Below are 16,628 nucleotides of genomic sequence, written 5' to 3'. Positions count from 1 at the left end.
CACAGCTGAGACAGATACCAGCTCATTCACACAACACTTCAGCACATGAGTCATGACTGAAATTCTTCCCATTTACACTTCTATGACAATAGGCAGAAAGCAAATGCTGAGGTAAAAGGAGGTGCACCAGGTTTGCACTGGTGTAAGCGAGCCTAGACTCAAGCAAGTTATAAAATCCATTAATTCACACACAATAGAGAAGGAAAAATCCCCTTATTTTCAAAACACAGATACATGTAGATCAAAACTTATAAGTTTTCAAAACACATAGATATGTGTAGATCAAAACATATGTTTTCAAAACATATAGATACATGCTCAAGAATAAACTGACTTTCTGCATCATGACATGAGCTTTACAGTAGTTTAAGCTTGGCTTGGACTGAAAATAAAGAAGCTTGAACTCTGACCAGCAGAGCTCCTTTGGAACTGTTTGTCAAGAGAGAAGAATGAGGTCTGAAGCAGTCCAAGAACATCGACGTTTCATTCACCATCTTCAAGTAGTTTTTGTAAGTTGTTCTGTATCTTAGAAAAAGAGAGAAAAATAACTGGGAGGCAGGAGGTATTATACTGCATTAAAAAAAAAAAAATCAAGACATACTCTTCAATATACTCTGTGTGCATATTAATTCTGTCACAATTATTCATACCAATGGTAGTCATGTTAAATGCTTCCTGCACTAGAGTAAAACGAAACATCTGGATACAATCAGCCAGCAGCACACCTAGCTTTCATATTACAAGTATCTTCCGCAATTTCCTCCTCTCTCCTTCATTAGGTGTGAGAAAATAAGGTAGAAGAAAACCTAGGTCTAGAAAAGAACGGACAAGAAACCCCATTATTTCAAACTTGATCAAAACCCAGTAAGAGCCTCAAACTTCAAAGTTGCAGCTCTTACGTTTAAGTAGATAATTCAAATAGTTTTGTAATGGCTTCAACTACATGGCTGGCTATGACGTGTGCAGCAAAATAAGGTCTTCTAACGACTACTAGCAGACATGTACCATTTGCCAGATTTAGTGTACTGATTGTGGATTATCTTCCCTTAGTTATACTGAAGGCAATGCCAGCCAGTCACATACTCAAGGATGATTTGCACAGACCTATTTTACACAGCCTGTTTATCCTCTTTTCATCTCCTTGCCCTTGAAAGCAGAGAGGGGGAAATATAGTGGGTCACATCCCCTAGCACCCATTCTCTATGTCTTCGTAACTAGCAGTCACTGGCTACAGAAGGTTTAGTCACAGCTACTTTCAGGCTTTAATTTGAGAAGCCATTGTACTGCCTGTTCAAGGATACTACTTCCTAGTCCTACCTCATGATTTCTAGCCCAGATGCACATCTTTTTCAGGAGGTGCACTTTGGGAAAAGGGAAACAGTAAGCGCCTAATTTTGTAAGAGTCACTTAACGCACACACAGGAATTTCCTTTTAACAAGCTACATTAGAGTAAGGGAATGAGTAACATCAGGCCACATTTTCCCTCCCCCAACGTAATGCCTTATCCTCTGACAGACACGGTGCATTTTAACAACCTGTTAAATACACTTAAATGCCAAAGCAAAATTCTGCTAAGCTATAGTAATTCCTTGGCTCCAACTACAAAGTAGAGCTTGTAAAAATCACAAGGTCACACTGAAAAAGTCACTGCAACATACTCTTGCACTAAACATTTTTTAACCCAGATAATTTCTGTGCTCTAGTTTAAAATGCCGTGGTCGCACAGGAAGCAAGGGGAGAGACGACAAGCCACACTGGAACTTTTATGCCCCCTTTGCTGCTAAAGCCAGCTGCAGCCAATTACTAGCACTTTTCACTCAGGCATATTAAACAGTTCAGCAACTGCCATCACTTAGCTCAGAGAACATAAAGCTATTACATTTCTACCAGTTTTGCAGTACAAGAGTAGGGTCAAACATCCTGTTCTAACCACTGCTCATCTAGAGTAGAGAGGACCAGGATGTTGCAATATGCAGCTACAGGCAATACTCATTTAGCTTGTATGCACAGCAGTTGATTGTCTTGAGTATTTGACAAATACAAGGTAAGACTTTAAGGGTCCAATCCTGTAGGCAGTAACTGAAAAAAGCACATAACTTAAGACTCTAATTCAGGACAGAAGATCACTTCTCTGGGAATAGCTGAATGATCTGACCATCCAGCTGCCTTTTAGTGTGTCTCCAAGCAGAGACTATATAAGGGAGTGGGAAAGTGCCTAGCCCTGCTGCAAAAAGGGCTGGCTGGCTTCCAACTGAAATGAAGCAACAGCTCCCATGAACCATCTTGCCAGCCTGTCCCAAACAGCTGGAAAGCAGTAACCTCTTAAATGACCTGATTTGGCTAAAGATTGTATCTGGTAATCATCTGGTAAGCATTTTCCCCTTGTATTCATATCTTCATTAACCAGAGCACACAAAGGGGTTATGCTAACATTACTCTAGACTTCCTGAGCCAAGGGGGTGGAAATGGGGGGGGGGGGGGGGAGAAACCTCTTTTTGGCAGTCTTTGTAAAACCTATACCACAGAGGTAAAACCGGTATTATAAAATCCTAGCTTTACGCTATTTGAGAAACTTGGTTTGGGAAAAAAAGGTGTTAAAAAACCTTGGCACGCACTCAGTTTTACAAACAGAGGCAAAAATATCCCATGTGACTTCAGCACATAGGAATTCAAGTAACTTTTGGTTTTGCTCCACTAATACTTTTTTCCATGCTTGGACAGTGTATGTGTTCCCAACACAGTAACATTTCATACACCTGTACTGGGGTGCAGCAGTGCAGTTTAGGGGCAGCTGCTGTGGGAAGAGGCCAGGGGCTGCCCTATGTTGGACTGACTGCAGCCTCCAATGGACACACTGCAGGGCACAGCTGAGCCCCTCAGCCAAGATGGTGGTGGAGCCTCTGGGAGAGTGGTGTTTTTCCCCTTTATTAAATACAGAGACAGAAGGAGAGTAAATGGGTGAGAAATAGCAGAAGGAACACCAAGGTCTGAGAAGGAAGAAAGGGAAGAGGTGTTCCATGGCAGAGAAGATGACCACGTTGCAGCCCACAGAGAACCCATGCCAGAGCAGGCAGCTATTTCCTGAAGAACTGGAGCCCCTGGAAGAGCGAATACCGCAGCAGGGGGGAAATGGGGGAAGAAAGGAGCAGCAGAGAGAAAGTTGTTATGTAGAGATTGTAACTCCCCCACCAGCCCCACTTGGGGGGTAGGGAGTGGGGAGCAAAAGATTGAAAGTTGAGCCTGGGGCAGGGGGGAGGAAAGGTGGCGTTCTATCATTTGTCCTTGTTCCTCGCTACCCAAATCTACATTAACTGGTACTACATTAAATTGATTTTCCCCAAGTCAAGTTTGTTTTGCCTGCAATGGTAACTGGTAAGCAATCTCCCTGCCTTTACCTTGACACACAAGCTTTCTCATCCTATTTTCTCCCCATGCCCTGCTAAGAAAGGGGAGTGAGAGAGCAGCTGGGTGGGCATCTGACTGCTGGCCAAGGTTAGCCCACCACAACACCCGAAGTGGAAATAAGGTCTGCACAACCACTCTTGTTTTGCATTGGTTTCCAATTTAAGTCAGCAAGTGTGTTTAGTTCTGCAAATTAGAGGATGGTAAAAAGTAAAGGTTGGGTATTAGGAATTAGACAACTGGTGCAGTAGCATTTCATTTGTGTTATTGAAGTGAAACAGGCAGATTCCAGCCACTTCACAGTAGGAAGCTGACTACAGATGAAAGTCAGCATCATTTTTCTTAATCAAAACCCAAAACTGAACCAAAAATCCCAGATGGAAAAGTTCATCAAAAGATTAAGTTCAGAATCCTTAGCTTTGATGGAAAAAAAAAAAAAATTGAGGTTATTACGTGCAGTAATCACCCCTGAAGTATCCAGTTTATTAGTATTCCTGGTTGTAAGCCTCAGCTCAAGGCAAAACATTTACTCATACCAATGCTTGTACTGAGGCTAATTTATAGCCCAAAAAAGTCCTTTGTCTAGGAAAACCTGCCAGCTTCTGGTATCAAATCTGGGGGTAACTTGGCACTTTTCAAAATAACAGACTATAGAAATTCAGCAAGAACCTGATTAGTGTATCAGCATTTGCATTATATCATAGAAAGTTACCTTTTCCAATTTTATAAGATTAGCAGTTAACTCATCACAAAGGGCATCAGCATTAATTTGCAGATGAGATCCCAAACCTTGGCGCACTGTATGTCTGTCAAACAGAACGAAGAAGTAAGTGTGGCAGAAGCAAAAAAGAGGAAAACAGAGCTGAGAGATAAATGTAGAAGAAAATACAGTGGCAACATTGTGAACTGTACTTGTTTACAGAAACAAAGAGCTAAGTCACTTCTGTACTCTTGACTACATTCTTTATGTGGTCTCATTCTCCAGAAGTTTGGATGGAAAACTTCACAGCTATTTGCACTGGAAATTAATTGAAAAGCTGTATAAGTTCCATGTCCTGTGACTTGGAGGAAATCAAAAATCCCAACCCCTTGACACTGTAGAAGTGCACATTAGATCATCCTGGATCTTGTACTTTTTGGGATCAGAGCAGCAGAAAACAAGACTTTGTGTTAAGAGTGCTTCAGAAGAAGGACACAGTGTCCTGCTAAGAAAAACATGCCAGAAGTGGGAAAATAGCTTTTGACATTGCCTACTATTAGAGGTAGGTTTACCCCTCTCCTTGCATTATTGGTAAAATATAAATGCAAGCCTGTTTAAGATAAAGAACCATTTGTTTTTTATCAAGAACCTAGCTCTGCCTTCTGACACATGTATACAGTCCTACTGCTTTCCACAGAAGACAGCTGAGAACAGTTGCATCCTAAGCAGCACCATCATTGTTCAATATTACCACAAGTGCATTGTCAGTAACCTGTTTGTCATGCATGGGTCAAAGAAAGCTGAATTAACAAGCACACTTATTCAAGAGGTTGCTACAGGTTTGAAACACTTTGCAGACAGTTCCACCCAGCCTCGGTACGGCTCTGTCTTGAATTTTATTTTCCCCCTCTGTTTTTCAGGTGGTGCTTCTCCAGCTGTCAGCATTCCCACTCATGCTGCATGTGGCACAGGTTTTGCACTCAGATTTACAATTACTTTCGAAGCCATGTTTTTCAGAGCAGCCCAGAAAGAAGGAAGTTATAAGAAGGGGAGAATAGTTAATGCAAAATTTAATGCTGAGTAAACTGATAGAGTATTCTCAGCAGTATCCAGTCAACTGCCTTCTGTCCTAAAAGAGGAGCAGGAAGCTGATACAACTTAGAGTGGCATACTGCTGTGGCGTATGCCCCTGCACTGCCTCTCCATTTGATGTTTGAGCATTTCCTATCCACACAACATGGAGATTAAAAAAAAATAATAATAAAAAATGCAGGGGCAGATGACATCCACAACTAGCTACAGAATGGAACTATCTATGGAACTATGGCCCCTTGCCCTATTTCCTCTTCAAATACACAAATAACATTCCCTTGTTGTGTTTAGATTTTTTTTGTTTGGTTTGGTTTTGTGCTTTATTTTATTTTATTATTATTTTAGCAAGACAGGATGTCAGTTTCTAAAGAGAATACAGGCAGCCCAAAGGTTTAGAAAACATTATACAAACAAGTCAGATTTGTTAGCCCAAAGATAATGAAGTACCTTCTGTAATCTTAGGCTAATCAAATGACATTAAGACTGAAGATAGAAGTTATACCTTTTCCACAGAATCATTGCTCTGGAAAGGAGCTGCTCACTTCAGCAGTTTACACTGAAGTTACTCACAGCAATCTGAAACATTCTCAAGGCAGTAGTACACCATGATATATCACATTTGTACTAAAAGTCTTAAACAGAAAGCTGTGAGATGAGGCTAGTACAGATACAAGAACTACAGGACACTAAAGTATCACAAGGGCGCTACAGTATCATCATGGTTTCTGAAGAAAGTAGATGAACATGACAGAAACTGGAAAAAGATTTTAAACCCCCAAAATTTTAAAGTGTGTATCTTACTCCTTAATATGTGAATCCAAGGACGTGATGGAAATAAGACGTTCCTCCAGGACACTGATTTTATATCTCATGTAGAAAGTAGAAAATATTAATACACAAACACTGTAAGAGAGAAAAATAAGGTACATCAGTTAATGGAAACTTTAGCGGTACTTGACAAATTTAATGTTAAAAACCATTTAAATTGTTACTTTTACATGTTGAATAATAAAGGTATCATTCTTAGAAGCACCTCGGGAATACCCATCAGTGGCATTCAGACAATTATGAAAGCAAAGCCATACTTAAAGCTGAGATTAAGTGACATAAAATGAACTTGTAAGCAGTTAAACTCTTTTAACATTTAAAAGCAAAGGATCTTCTGGTTCAGGAAAAGTAAAACTGTTAAGTAAGCCTGCCCCAGCATTTCTACTTCTGAAAAGTATAAAGGCCACGCTTCCCAATAATTTCCTTTTTTTCCAAGTGAAGCTTAGATTATATTAGTCTATGTAAACATAAGAAAATCCTCCTATTTTGACAATCTTAGTATTAACTGCTAACTTACAGAACTGCGTAAAATATAAGTACATGGTTCAGAGATAAGAGCTTCTGGGACTTCACTTTGTGGAAGAACCTGAATGCTTCAGAATGGTCTGGGAGGAAAAGAATGAAGTGTTACTTTGATCAAAGCAGACCACAGCATACAAACAGTGTTTTGGAGCATGCAACAGGTAATACAAGACGGATAAATAAGAAAGAGATCTTCCAAATTATGCGAACCGTCATAACTATGCAAACTTATGTCAATTAATTCCAGCTGAATATCTGCCCTTAACTTACCATTTCGCAGACTGTTTCGGGCTTTTCCATCAGGTCCACGTTTACTGTGTGCATCTGAACGGACAGACTTTGCCTCAGTCTTGGAAACTTTCAGGTGAGTCTGCGTCTCAACAACATGATAATCTGTCAAAAGCAGGATTTTTAATAAAGATGAAATATGAAGTCGAAGGAAGCTATTGGTATCTTAAGTTAGTCAAGGAGTAGGGGAAGAGGAGGATTTTAAAAGGTGCATTTCTGGACTTGGATAGAAAGCAACAGGGTTCAGTAGCCTTAAAACAGTTTACATAGTAATTCCACATCATTGCAAAACATAAATAAGCACCTGGACTGGAAAAGGATGATGTATGCTGCATTTACATTTCCAGATCCTTTGAAAGATGGCAACCTGTGCAAACTTTGAAGATTATCACTAAATTTCCAGTCAGAAGATTATACAGACACAAAAGTCATCTCTCAAAAGGACTGAATACGCTGTAGTAATGATTCCAAATGACTGTAATACCAACATCAAATGGAGATATTGCATTGTTACTTTAAAAAGGAGATTATAGCTCCCTTTCCTGACTGTTTTTTAAATGCAGACAATGTCTTGAAAGAGATGGGACAGAAAAATCCAGTCACACTCGGTTTTGTTCATGCTTTACTTGCATGCCTTGGACTGCTCTAATGATGCACAAGAAACAGAATCACAAGTGACAGATGTGCTCTCCCCCCACTCCTCAATTCTTTTTCCTAGTGTGATTCTTTAACTGGATCTTGGTGTTTTGCTTGTGGAAAAAGAAAACAGAAAGGTTTGAAGTAGTTACTAGCCATAAGGAAGTAAGACAGCAAGTTAAATCTTCATTCAGAAGCATTCATGTGGCAAGTGATGACACCACAATTTAGTTACTGCTTCACAAACACCACCAAACAATTAAAAATACACAAATACACATAGAATAAATATCAAAGACCAATAAAAGCAAATAGTCCCAAATCATACCACTGAACAAAAGACACAGCAAAAAAGAAAAGTTAATTAAAACTACCATGGCAGAAAACTGCTATAAAAAAAATTGTAGTGTTTCATTTGAAAGTAATGGTAAATGTTTCTTATTATACAAATTTGTTTATAGTCAAGATAGAACCCAGAGTAGTAACAGCATAACACATTAATATGTTAATATATATTAATTGTACAACAGAATAATACCCTAGGTTTTGCTAATAACATTCAGCATGTGCTACATAAAACAAGTTCTGCTGTACTTATGGACTTATATGCAGTGAGTTTCTACACAGCATTCCTGCTAATTAGGTGAAGAACTTGAAGCATACGAGATTACAAACAGCAGTGTTAAGAAAGAACAACTTTGGACAGTATCTTCAAGTGTCTTAACTGCAAAGAATAAAATGAGGATTTAAAAAAACAAACCCACAAAAACACACGCCAAAAAAACCTTTTCTTAAGGAGCAAAAGCCACCATGGTAGAGAACGTTATTTGTATAGATTAGAAGTTGTTACATTGTGACTTGAACTACTTTAGAATAGAGGTTTTTGGTTTTTTGTCTGTTTGTTTTTTTTAGAGGAGGAACATCTCTTACATTGTATCTCTGCTAGCATAACTGATGGGGCATGCAGGGAGCAGATAGTGTACGGATAAGCAACTGGAGGCAGTTGTGACAGATTAGCTCTGCTGCTGAGCAAGTCATTGCCTGAGTTTGAATTGCAAAGGGATATAATAATGGAAATGCAGCTACTACGGTTTTTAAGGTCTTCCTCAAAGCCACATAATTCTCCAGGACTGTGGAGAATGGAGATTCCACATCAGAAGGGGATTACAGAAGCAAAACTAAGAGCTAAGCCATTCTTATTTTCTTGGGGCCCCAAGACTTCACTCACCTTGGAAGCATTCCAGCTCTGGGGTCTGTGAGCCTGTGCTGCTGGACTCTTCCATCTCTTGTCTCCGCTGCTGCACTATTCCATCTAGATCAGAATAGTCTTCATTGAAATCCTGATGGGGAGAAATAGTCACAAGAAAGCTCAGCCCTGTTCTAAATCTAAACAACCTTATTTCCTCTGACCTCTCTCTAGAAACCGAATCAAAGTTAGCAAAATAAACCCCGCACAATCATCAGAATTCAAGCCTCATCCCTGCCTTTAAGTGAAGAGATTAAGTCTGTGCGCAAAAGAAAAACTGTTAAGTTAAACAAACTGCGAAGTCCAGGACAGTCATTACTAGAATTAGACTCTGGTCATCACATGTGGTTACACAACTCTTACAGATGTCTGAACCAGCTCAGAGAGGAAGGATTCCAACTAGAAACACTTCAAAAAGTGTTCATGGCAGAGGAATAAGCAACTTTAAGTCAGTACAGAGCGCTATGAAACTTGACTGCTAAAGAAAGATACGTAAAGCATACAGACCTTGAAATATATCCAAAGCATATGCATGTATGTATACTGCATGTGACCAGATCAAATTGCACCTACACTAATAATTTCCACTGCTTCCTAATGTTAAAAAAAATCATGGAAGTTTTAGAAACAGATGTCATGATTTCCTTCAGTTTCCCTTCTTCAGACTTTGTAAGTAGTACTAGCAATGAAAGGTGCTATGCAACAAAAGAATAAACATCTAAGTCATTTACCAAGGGCAGAGTTGTAGGACGATCAGCCCTGAAGCTGTTTTCTGCAGAAGAGGGATTTGGACTGTTGCCCATGCTTGTATCCTGAAAAAAGCAGCAGCGTTAACAAGGAACACACTCAGAAACTACCTAGCATTTAAAAGCAGAAAAATAGTAATAATGAACATAAAGCTACAAGCTATCTTCACTCCCGTTAGTACTTACCTCAAGATGTCTACAGATAGATTTTAATAGCTTGTAGGTGGTATCTCTGGAGAGTAAGGAGACAAACATGTACTGAAAAACAAAAGTTCCAAAACTGTTTGAGAAAAGGCATACGGTACAAGCTTCCTTTGATCTAAATAAAACTGATAGATCATTTTTCTGATAAAGTAACTATTTTCAAGAACTTTGGTAGAGCAGGAAAAATCTCCACTCCTTATAAGCCTATGATATGAGATTAATCACAAGAAACAGAGAACGGGCACATAAAAGTCACCATGCTCTGCTGCAGGAGCCAGAGCATAATCCAGATCTGTTCTTTCTTTGAAAAAGAGTTTGTGTACTATGTTTTACATACCCCTTCAAAAACAAACAACCAACCCCAGCCCCCAAAAACCCACAACTCATTTTTTGTACAGTCTCCTGCATCCACAAAATACTTGTGCAATAAAACTGGGCATGTTCTAAAGCTGCTCTTAGAATGTTTTCTACCGATTGATGCAATTACTATTCCTGAGTATCACTGTAAGCAACTGTATTGCTGGTCGGGTAAGAGACCCAAGTAAATGAAAGAATACTATCAGAGCTGCCAACAAGGCAGGTAACCCTCTGTGCATGCACTTCCTCAACGAGCTGTTTCAGTTCCCCCAGTACTACACAGCAGTCTTGGAGAATGGGGAATGATAGATTACAGAGAGCAGGTGGCAACCAGAGATTCTGTTTCTTATTTTCTCACCAAGTTCTACATAACTTTGTTTACTGCAGATCCAAAGAAAAGACAGGGAATTAGTAAGAGGGAAAAAAATGGTCCTTGCCTGTCACAAGAGAGGTGGCAGAAGAAGCTAGAATCATCCCCTAAGAAACCAGATCCTCCAGGGTCCTAAGCCTAAATGCCCACATGTGACCAATTCCTATAGCTGTTCACGTGACCACTTGGCACTTTCAAGAATCCCTCATATTACTGCCAAAAAGAACAACAAGTAGGAAGTAGAAAAAAAATGAGAAAGAATGCAGGCAGAGTGCAATAGCTTTGCCCTCTACCAGTACTTACCCTATCTGTGACTGTTGCTATGATCAGAGCATTTGGCACAAGAAGGGCAGTTTTGGTTTTCTTCAAAAGTGTCACTGAGAGCACAGGTATACTAATCTGAACCAAGAACAACGTAGTGTTAGAGTCCCAATATGAGCATACAAATCTGCACACTCTTTCACAAGGAGCAACCCTATCAACTGTGATAAGCCAGACCTTCAATGTGCTTAATTTAAAGATTTCTCTGTTATGTCCCTGATTACTGATATTTCATATGGAACAGGTATGGTTTCAGGTTATTACTATTTCTTAACTGCTTTTACTTCTGTTTTTGTCAGATGCCAATCCAGGCTTTTGTATGTGTCTTCCTTTCCTGATCCCTTCTGGCTCTTACAAGACTACAGGCTTAGTTCACTGCAGATCCACAGAACAAACCAGTTTTAAAGCTCAGCTTCTTTGTTTTGAAACAAAACATTTCAGAACACATCACACAACAGAAGCTTGTTGAAGAATGAACATAAGAGTTTTCTCACTGCTTACAGATCCTTTAATCTGCAACAAGCAGCTGAGTAAACAGTTTGTCCTTCAGTAACATTTGAAAGATCGCTGAAAGATCGAATACGCACACACCCACTGACTTAAACTCATTCCTGTGTGTGCCATCCAGACTGTCTACATTTACACTGAAAAGCTCTCAACTTTCCTTCCTGCTTTGTTTTTACATCCAACTCCATCAGCTTAATGCTTGCTAAGCTTCAGAGTATTTCACGTCAGATATTCTGTAAGGGCTCTTCCTGTAAACCCTGTATTACAAAGGACCAAATACCTGGTTTGACTTTTAATTGAAAAGCCTAAAGCTTAGGGAGTGAGGCAAATATAATAATCCTGGATTCACATGACTAAGATACAGCTCCTCTTAAAAATGCCTTTGGCACACACTGTCACAACTACCTGAGAAATGTGGAAGCAAGATTAGAAGTGTCCAAAGATTGTTCAACAAGCGATTACAGCACTGAATTAAAAACATGTCAGTGCATAAGGAGAATGAAGTTACTCTGTGCAGTTTCATAAAACCTTGTTAGCTTTTGTTCAGAACAAAAGTAATGAAATGAAAAATTGTTTCAGGTAACAAAACATGTATTTGTGTACGTTAGGCTGGGTGCCCGATTGCCAACCACTGTTGAAGCATGGTTAGTCAAGTATCTGTTTGTCATTTAAGGGCTAGAAACTTGGTCTTTACTCAGTCTTTAGTTTCATTAAAAAAGTGTGGTAGCAGAAAAAAAACCACAAACCAACCCAAAGCATAAAATTTTAATTATTCTTAGTCCCAGGCCAGGCTCTAAGAATCTGTAAATCTGGTCATCATCTGTTGTATTGATTTTTTAACATGGAAACTCTTTTTGTCCTGCTTTAGAAGCCATGTCTTCTGAAAATGGGTACTTAAACAGGTCTTCTACTATATCTTTTCTTCTTAAACTGGACATTGTATCATTCCACAAAGGTTTTGCCACACTCTTCCAAATAGCTTTTTCTGGGAGTGGGGAGAAGGGAGCAGCTATGATGTGTGTTTGATAGAAAAAAACCAGAATCCTCAGGTAGTCTGAACAGAATCTGCATAACTTTAAAAAAAACAAAACAAAACAAAACCAAAGCAGAAGATTTTTCAGCAGAAATCCTGCTAATAGTAAAGCTAAAGAAAAAAACCAGCAGTTTACAAGTTTTCAATTGGTTCATTTCACCACAAAGAACTTTGAATTGGAGATGTTAATGGCATTCTACTGCATGCTATTTTGATTGATAACATTACTGTAATCAAGACTAAAGCGTACTTAAGTGGGATTAAGTACTTGCTTACTGCACTGTTAGATTAAAATGCACATTAGATTAAAATGGTAAAATCACTGCAACGTACTTTATTTCTATCTGGAGTAACAGTTATTTCAATAAACGAGGTTTACCTGCAGGCAACTTGGAAAGCAACTAAATGCTTAAGATAATGCTTAGCTCCAGGAAAAACTCAAGGCCAATATATATATCCAGAACAGAACTACCTGGAAAGACAGTGATGTCTTTGAAAGCCTATTCAGTCCTGCAGAAGCTATCTTTTATTTTTGAATATGCACAGTGTTTACACTGCAGACTCAATAGCTTCTGACTTGCATGGCGATTCCCTCCACCAAAGCTTTCAATAAAAAAAAATAAAATTCTGCAGGTAGAAGAATTCATGCTGAAAAATTTATTAGAACGTGTAGACCTGCTATTTCTGACAATAAAGCACTTCATCACTAAGCTTAAATTGTTTTCCAAGTTCTAAGCAGGAGAGGTTTTGTGTCTTGGAAACTGTCAGTGTTATCTGACCGCTAAGAATGTTCCTCTTCCTGTCAACCTTGATTCCCCTCCCCGCCCCCCTTACATTATTTTTAATTATATCCCTGATTTTCCTGCTTTTTGTTGATGGTATTGCTAAAAACTTGTGCCTGCTGTATGTGACTGAACAAAGCTTTAAGTGTGTGTTGCAAGGGTAGGGGAAGACATCTGGAAGTAAATGATCAGGCCTATCCCCTTCACTCTTAATTTTCCCCACAATGTTTTCTGAAACCAATGAATAATTTGGAATATCACTATAGCCACATTTACAAATACTGCCACTGAACCCTATGTTGTAATGTTCCCCCTTTTCATCATATACATAAATATGTGTATATTCCTGCATTTAAAACCCTGTTGACAAAGGTAGTTTCCTAGTATTACGTCATTATCATTCTGCACCTTTTTTTCCAGCTCTCTCTAGTCTACTTGGTAGAGTTCTATCAGATTTTTGTACACATTTATCTTATTTTGAACTTAGAAAGCTGTCCCACAGTTTGAAGTAGTCACATTTGTTCATGGTGAACAGGAGATTGCTAGTACAGCAGCTTCAACTTTAATGAAACTAACTGCCAAGATAGCTGTTACTAGTTATGAATGACAGTATCCAACTGTTTATTAATTTTTATTTCCTTTGTGCCACATGGCTTTCACTGACATACACACAATCTGCATTAACGTACTGCATATGACTAATAAAATCATTAACTAGGAATCAACTCAGTTTCTTGGGCCAAGCAGTAAAACACAATAGCCCATAAGGTCACTATGAACAATGTGTTGTTAATAATTTTAAGCAGTCTTTAAACCTCTTCCACCTTAAAAGCACTTTCAAAGGTAGATGGTGTTCCATCAAAATGGTTGACAGCAGAGAAATGAGACACTGTCAACTCCTAAATTGGTTTCAGCACCCAATTCACTGACAAAGGCTCTAGATCTAACCAGGAACTTTGTTCAAGGAAGTACTCAAGAAAAGCCAAAGAAATCCTTGCAGCAAATAGAGCTGTTTCCCAATAAAAGCTCAAAACCAAAGCAGGTTTATGTAAACAAAACCACTCCAAAAGCTCCAAATCAACAGAATCAGAACACAAATAGTTTTGGAAAGGCTTTTGTTATTTGTATGCGTATCATTCACCACCAGGGGCCCAAGGGTCACCCACCATGAGGGATGGGTCATATCTGCACCAAGAAAGAGTAAATGATGGTGTTGTAAATTAGGATCTTCTTGACTGTTCACATCCCATTTCTGCTCTTCATACTAGGCTCACAAGTGAAAACCCAGCACACTGTTTTTTCTTTCCACATTCTCTATTTACGCAGGAGTGCTAGAAAAATCCCTCAAAGACCTTTGCCACTCAATTCAGAACCCAGTTTTAGTTCTTCCTCTGTAATTGTCTTAATATGCTTGATCCTTTCCTCCAGTTCCCCAGCTACACCCTTGTAGTCCTTATACTTCACAGCCTTCCTTCCTCCTCCTACTCTTTTCCATACTCACCCCAAGAGAGACATATTTGTACAGCTTGCGCTACATGGGCTTGGCAATGCCCTCACCGCTGCATGTCAGATCCTTTACCTTTAATCTACTTTTTTCAGACAGGAAGTCCTTAAGAGAGAGACTTGATCTTTAAGAATAATAGTGCTCCAGTTCTAGAGTGACTTACAAGCATTGCTTCTGAACAGTGACTGTATTCAATAATACTTAGAAGTATTAGTAGTATTCTAGCCTTGCATAACAATGTGAACTTCTGGTGATGAACAAATTCTTAAGGAATAGCGTTACTGTTCTGTACATAAAGATTTTACTAACCTTAGTGTCTTTACCAAAAACCTTGGAATGGAAGCAAATCCAATTTTCAGAAAGGAATAACTTTCCTTGGTACAGAATTTCTTTCTGCAGAGCACAGGTAAAGCCTGAAACAAATAGATACTCTATAATCTTTAAGGTAACCACAACCCAAGCCAACTGCTACCAGTTTAGCTTTTGTTTGGTTTTTTTTGCAGAGCCATAAATATGCTTAGGTTTTATACCTGTTGAGAAACATGGACAACCTTGAAATATTCAGTAAGTTTAACTACTACTGACAAGCTCAGAAGACTTCATAGGCCTAAGTTTAGGCTCAAAACATCTGAAGGACAAAGAGTGAAATACATAGTAAACATGCAATTGGCTCAGAGAAGCCAACAATCCTTTCTGAGAGAGTACCACCTAACTTCCTATAAACTTTTTGACTAGCTTTCAGGTAACTAGTTAGATTAAGTAATATGTATTTATGTATATTATTATATTTATTAAAGAAATGTAAAGAACATAATGAAAGGTTTTAGCTTTAAACTTTTAGCTCTACAGCAGTTGTCTGGACTAGATGACCAACTTTTTCCTTGTATTCCTTCCAAGAAACATTTGTTACACGTATCTATGTAGGATTCATTTGTTATAACTACCACAGAGAACAGCAGAATCTTTAAACATTAAGTCCTTCTCCTACTAGTGTTTTTAAATCTTAAAGCATCATCAACAGCAAAAAAGTCAAGCTAGTTACTTGACCAATGTTGTCTCAATTAAGTAGCGTCTTTAGTAAGGAAGCTTCAGTACCAAAAAATGTTGTACTACATTATTCTGCTAAGAAGTGCAAAGCAGGCTACAATTCCCAAAAGTGCCCAACATCTGAAGATTTAAGTTTTGCAAGATTACAACAAAAACACCCACTGCATGTGGATGAAGGTCTTGTAGCTCTAGGCAGCTGGAGTTTAAGGTTTTTAAAATTTAGGTAGTCCCTCTTGTACATCACCACAGTTGGCAAGTAACAACATTATCTTAGATCCAGAGCCAGCAATGACAAGGGGGTTAATACTTACTTTGTTTCAGTGGCTCATCAATGGGAACATCTAGAAACAGCTTATGAAAGTGTGCATTTGCCTTCAGCTAAAAAACAAAAAGCCCCACACCCAGAGACACATACTTTATTAGACAGTCTTACAATCAAGTGCCCATCCCACTTCCCGTCCTCCCAATACCTTCTAATTTTGTCCACTTGTTTTACAATATATCCTCATTTTTGCTACGTGGCTATTAAGTCTGTATTCTGCTTTACCAAGACTCTTAACACACTGATGAAAAAGGAGCCTATGTCGTTTTACAACCATGAACTGTAATATTGCTAAACAAGGGGGCTCCCATGGTAGTTACATATTTATTCTTACTATATATAACCAAACAAATCCATCCTCTTCCGTACCTGATTTGAGGCACGTTTTTTCCTTTCAATCTTGGAGTCACTCTTGATATCCACTGTCAGGAGTGGGCTATCTGTGCTGCTCTTTCCCCTTAAGATAGAAAAAGGCATCCCATATAAGCTTGGCCTTGGTACATTAGTCTCGGTAACTTATCAACAAGATGTGCTTTTCCATGAAACTTATTAATCCTTTAATAACTGTTATGTGATCTATCAAGGATTATGCAGCAATAAAGAATATATCTTATTCTTAAACCATGCCAGCCCTCATTGCAGCTCTTCTTTTAATTTAGAAGGAATATTCTAAATTACTAGTTATAAGGAACTAAAAAGTTCAAGACATTTTTACAACTT

At 38.7% G+C, this 16,628-nt stretch overlaps 1 protein-coding gene across 1 annotated transcript in view; it reads right to left on the bottom strand.

The window, feature by feature from the left end:
* Positions 1-356: 356 nt before the first annotated feature.
* Positions 357-16,628, bottom strand: part of GRAMD2B (GRAM domain containing 2B) — a 32,389-nt gene continuing 16,117 nt past the window's right edge. Inside the window, exons 3-14 of the mRNA XM_049794881.1 lie at positions 16,278-16,365; positions 15,898-15,964; positions 14,849-14,952; positions 10,696-10,791; positions 9,648-9,719; positions 9,447-9,527; positions 8,698-8,809; positions 6,816-6,938; positions 6,541-6,628; positions 5,997-6,098; positions 4,116-4,209; positions 357-525 (exon numbers count right to left, since the gene is read on the bottom strand). Coding sequence (XP_049650838.1) covers positions 484-525; positions 4,116-4,209; positions 5,997-6,098; positions 6,541-6,628; positions 6,816-6,938; positions 8,698-8,809; positions 9,447-9,527; positions 9,648-9,719; positions 10,696-10,791; positions 14,849-14,952; positions 15,898-15,964; positions 16,278-16,365 — 1,069 coding nt within the window. The 3' untranslated portion in view covers positions 357-483. The remainder of the gene's footprint in view (positions 526-4,115; positions 4,210-5,996; positions 6,099-6,540; positions 6,629-6,815; positions 6,939-8,697; positions 8,810-9,446; positions 9,528-9,647; positions 9,720-10,695; positions 10,792-14,848; positions 14,953-15,897; positions 15,965-16,277; positions 16,366-16,628) is intronic.

Source organism: Accipiter gentilis, chromosome Z, assembly GCF_929443795.1.
Source record: "Accipiter gentilis chromosome Z, bAccGen1.1, whole genome shotgun sequence".
Lineage (NCBI taxonomy): Eukaryota > Metazoa > Chordata > Aves > Accipitriformes > Accipitridae > Astur > Astur gentilis.
Note: the sequence above shows the minus strand (reverse complement) of the source record. Positions and strands in the feature narration are given on the sequence as shown.